Below are 4934 nucleotides of genomic sequence, written 5' to 3'. Positions count from 1 at the left end.
GACATGTTTTCCACAGACAAGAAAATCAGATATCCTCTCATAGTGAGCTTGAATTAAGGTTGATCTTGTTGTAACTATTTGAGCAGGAATTATTGTGTTTCCTCTTTGTGGAAGTAAATGTTCCTGCTTACTTATAATAGATTCCTGACGTTTGAAGGAATCCAACCTATCATCATCATCAATTTTTTCTCTTGCCTTTAACCGAAGCATACAGTTGTCTACAATATATTTTGCCTGCCTGTTAGTGGTCCTTAAAGATATGTTCCTCAAATCACCGAATGTTCTCTCTTCAGCTTCTGGTATCAAGGAACGCAGACAAAATATTCGATACATTTCTGGGAAATGAACCACAAGGCTATGGAAATGGGAACCATAAAATTTTCTGCTTGTCATTTTTTTTGGATTTCCGATGACATATATTACCAGTACACCAAAAAGAAAGCACTGGTTATATAAGCGGAGTACCTGTCTTGGAGATCTTTGACTTGCTGAACTGTAACATATGCTGATGATTTCCACTAGACTATTACATATTGCAACAAGGTCAGCATTAACCAGTCCATCTTCATACTTGGTCTGTGTGAAATGAGCAAGTTTAACGGCATACAATCGGGCATCACTTCATTTTATTTGATTTTTGTCCCCTATTGTTACTTCAAAAAAAATTTGGTATTCTTTTTGGACTACAGCTGGTTCAAGATGGCAGGGAAGTTCTGTTAATAAATTTTGAACAACGTTGGTTATGTCATGTAATGGTTCACAGTTTGATATTTCATAATTTTCAACAAGTTTGTAGGAGTTTGAATGAAAGGAAGGACATATTAAAGCAGGCGGTCTCTGTTTTCCCTGTAAAGTTTCAGAAAGTAAGTCCTGTAGATCTTTTTTGTTCATTTTTCTATGGTCAATATCTATCCTCCTTGTGTCTAATTCAGTTTCAATTTCTTCTTTTTTTAATTCGTTAAATTGATTTATGTTAGTTTCCATATCAAAATCTTTCCAAACTACCCCATTTTTTAATATTGTCATACGTTCTTGTATTGATGGCGTTTGCTTTCTATAGCAGCAGTCAATGCTCAAGTGGTTTTTGGCCATAATACCACACAGACATGTATAATTTCCCCCTCTTTTATGGCCAGCTTCAAATTGTCTAGCGGGATTGTCTCCAGTAAAAATTCTAAGAATATCATGTATTTCTGTTTTACAATTACTTATTGTTGGTGTTTCTTAGGACTGTAGATCATCTGCTCTTGTTTTGCTGTATGATAACTGGTCAATGTCTTTACTTTTTGATTGTCCAAAGATATACATTTTTGGTTTTTCTACCAAACCTTGGACATCAACAGATTTTCTCTCAGGAAATTTTTCTGCATACTCCTCATTTGTCAAATATAAATCTTTATCGTATAAGCATTGAACCATAACAGAAAAGTAGGTTCTGTTCAGAATGTCTGAGTGGTCATGCCAGAATTTCAAATGGCGGTACACTTTGTTTTTATTAGTATTTACCCTGAAAACATCCATATTGTCTTGTTCTTTTGTGAATTCCTCTGAAATTTGTTTCATTGGAATCATACGACCATATATTTTAACTGTATTTGTTTCTAGTTCGCCATCTTGAGTAATTTTGTTTTGGTCGAATACTTTGGGGGCAATGGCAACACCAATGTCCAATTCAAAATTTTCAATTTTCTGTTTTATATTTCTGTTTAATTTTTTTGCAGACTTAGGAACTGGGACTCTAAGGCGCTTTGTTATGAGATGCCGTGAACGTCTAACCCGTCTAAAATAGTATCTGCCACTCATTCTTTTTTCAGTATTGTAGATGAAAACATCTATGCCTTGTGACTTGGCAAATTCTATGAGGACCTGTCCACCATTTGCAGGTTGAATACCCTGTACATTTTTTACTCTATATTTCCTAGACCATTCATTCCAGTTTATTGGGACAGTTTTAAGATGATCTTTTAATTCATTAAGGAATTCCTCTTTATTGAATGTATATTTTGTTAAGTTTCCAACGCTAGATCTTTTTTTTAGTTTCCTTTCCGACTCATCTTTAAAGCGCTTAGCTAGATTTTTTTTGGCCTTTGATTTTGACTCAAAAAAGGTGTGGAGCCTTTCCCTCTCATATTCCTTATAAGATTTATTTGAAGCTAAAAAGTTTATTTCTTCATTTTCTTTGTTCAAAGTTTTTGCTATTCTCTCTGTACTTTTCGAGACAATAGTGTGGATTCTCTTTTGTTTCTCATCTGATGTTAACTTTTTTGTCAAGTCATATAATTTGCATGCTGTTTCTTTTATGTTTGTGTCGAGTTTGTGCTCTATGAATGGTTCAAGAGTATGCAAGATCTTTGTTGCTTTTGTTATATTTTTGGCTTTTGAGTTTTCACAGACTTTTTTCGTGAGTTCTTCACACAGATTGCTTACTTCTATTGTAGAAGGTGTCGTATATTTGTGCAGTGAAGCATAAAAGATTTCGGACGTGCATTTTTCACAATTTTCTTTTTTATGGATTTTTTTTTCTGCTTCAGACAGCTTGCACCAATTAAGCAGATTGTGCTTTTCAAGGAATATGCTTTTTTCTCCTGTTTTATTATTATTTTTCCAGTACTTGGCATTACTTAAGTAGCTTTGCAATCTTGGGATACGGGATTTAAATTCTTGGAGTTGAATATGCATCTTTGGATAGCTATGCATAAAAGCATGGTAATTTTCATATCTTGCTCTGACATTGATGTTTTGGCTGTGATTTGGAACATGGACTAGGATTTTGTTTTCTTTATTTGGTTGATCATTCCACCATTTTAAAGTTTCTGGTTCTGTAGTTGACCTTGCCAAGATCACTTTTGCGTAATTACACAAGTTCATTTTTCTTAATTTTATCACATATTAGCTAAAATGTTCAACTGCTGATATGACCTTGCAATTATGTTATGTCCTCCATTGTTGTTTTTTTTTTTGTATGTTTAAAGATTATTTAATTTTTGTATTTGTTGTAGCAAAAATAATAAGTGTAAATTCAAAAAAATCAAAAAAAGTAGTATGTAAAATGTACTTTGTTATTTGATTCTATTTTGTACTTTGAAAGATGTGTAGAGGCTAACGCAGTCAGATCATTATTTATTTTATTAAAGAATATTTGAATGATATATATACATGTGATATATTCAGGAACAATTGTAAATTATTTTTGTAATTAATTTCATTTAACTAAATGATAGGAATTTATTTTTTTTGCACACTAAGCAATACTATTGAAAGGGAGGTAATTACTTTTATTATCTCCCTTTGTTATTAATGGACAAATCCTTTTGGTATTTTTTTATTACAAATTTTATGTACATTTTGATTTTTAAATTATACAATTGAAATATATGTTAGAAAGAATGAAAGTTTTTAGACTGTGTGGGGCCACTAGGCTATCTGCCCACTTTGCACCAGCAAAGAATTATTTACATACATGTATGTATTTGCCTAGGGAGGGAATCGAACCTTCATACACAGTTAAAGAGAGAAAAAAGCAATTTAAAGAGTACTTTGAATGGAATTAAATATCAACAGGAGATTTATCTAGGACATTTTCTCCCCCTTTTTGTTTAAAAAATCTTATTTTAATATTTATAATTTAAGAAAAGGAGATAATTTCCATGATACATTAAACTGATAATAAACACTAAGAAAAGCAAGATTATTCTGCCCTAGTTAAATGATTTATATTATGTAATATTTCAGTTCAAAATACATGTATTAAGACGACTGTAAATGATGTGTAATTGAAGACTCCTTTAGAGATGTGATAGAGAAAAAAGTGGTATAATTTTTGATTTTTATAAAAATGAATAATTACCATATGAATCACTGTTAATTTTTACTCGGAAGAAATTGTTCCTCTTTTTGATTGGTTAATTATTACCCGGATACAGGACGCTTTTATATATTTCTTTGTTTCGGGATTCACAGTACATTTGAAATTAATTGTTGAAATTATTTTCTCTCCCACTCGCCGCATACAACTGTGTAAGTTATGAATTTTATTGTACTCTATGTATTTATTTATATTATATTATTGCCTGCACTTATTATTGCAATTTTGCCTCCCCTGGGACTAAAGTCACAGAGTGAACATAGGTATTACTATCCAGCAGCAGTGTAATTATTGTATCAAGCTTTATATTTATGAAGGCATGTAGATGGATTGTATATTTCATACTTTGTATACAAATACTTATGTTATGAACTTTCTGTCTGTCATATGTCAAATGTCACTTTCATGGTTCAGCGACTGCATTAAATATTCCCAGAGTCACTAATTCACATGGCCAAAAGATATCCTGGAAAATTATCCCCTTGTCAATCAGTTTAAAATACTTTGACTCCAAAATACTAAGAATATTCCAATTTTATTTGTTTAATTTTCTTATAACATTGTACCAAGTTGGTTTTCAAGAGTAATCCATATTTTTATGAATGTTTACAATAGTGTTTGAAAGAAAAAAGTTAAAGATCTGTGCGGGGCCACTAGGCTATCTGCCCACTTTGCACCAGCAAAGAAATTACATACATGTATGTATATGCCTAGGGAGGGAATCGAACCCTCTTACACAGTGATAGAGAAAAAGAAATTAGTGAGATAGTTTCTTGAATTTAGACATGAAATGTATATACTGATAACAAACGGAGACTATATACATCAGTAGATATCACTCATTTATGTCCTCACTTGGCCAAAAAGACCATTGTCAGCGCCTGGTATTGTCTTAAATCAGGAACAACTTAGCTTCTAGCAAGTAATACATGGAGTTCACACAAACAACATAAAGATTCAAAAGTCAATACCAGTTATTCAACATAGACTTTCAACTAAATGTGTCTCAGATAACCAAAGATGTCTTCCTGTTGTAAGGCGTCAAAGAAAAAACTATAATAGCCCTTCA

At 32.1% G+C, this 4934-nt stretch overlaps 1 protein-coding gene across 1 annotated transcript; it reads right to left on the bottom strand.

Moving 5' to 3' along the window:
• Positions 1–1224: 1224 nt before the first annotated feature.
• Positions 1225–2868, bottom strand: LOC139494175 (chromosome partition protein Smc-like). Its single transcript, XM_071282349.1, has one exon. The coding sequence runs from the start codon at positions 2866–2868 to the stop codon at positions 1225–1227; it is 1644 nt and encodes a 547-aa protein (XP_071138450.1).
• Positions 2869–4934: the final 2066 nt, after the last annotated feature.

This window comes from Mytilus edulis, chromosome 11 (genome assembly GCF_963676685.1).
Source record: "Mytilus edulis chromosome 11, xbMytEdul2.2, whole genome shotgun sequence".
Lineage (NCBI taxonomy): Eukaryota > Metazoa > Mollusca > Bivalvia > Mytilida > Mytilidae > Mytilus > Mytilus edulis.
Note: the sequence above shows the minus strand (reverse complement) of the source record. Positions and strands in the feature narration are given on the sequence as shown.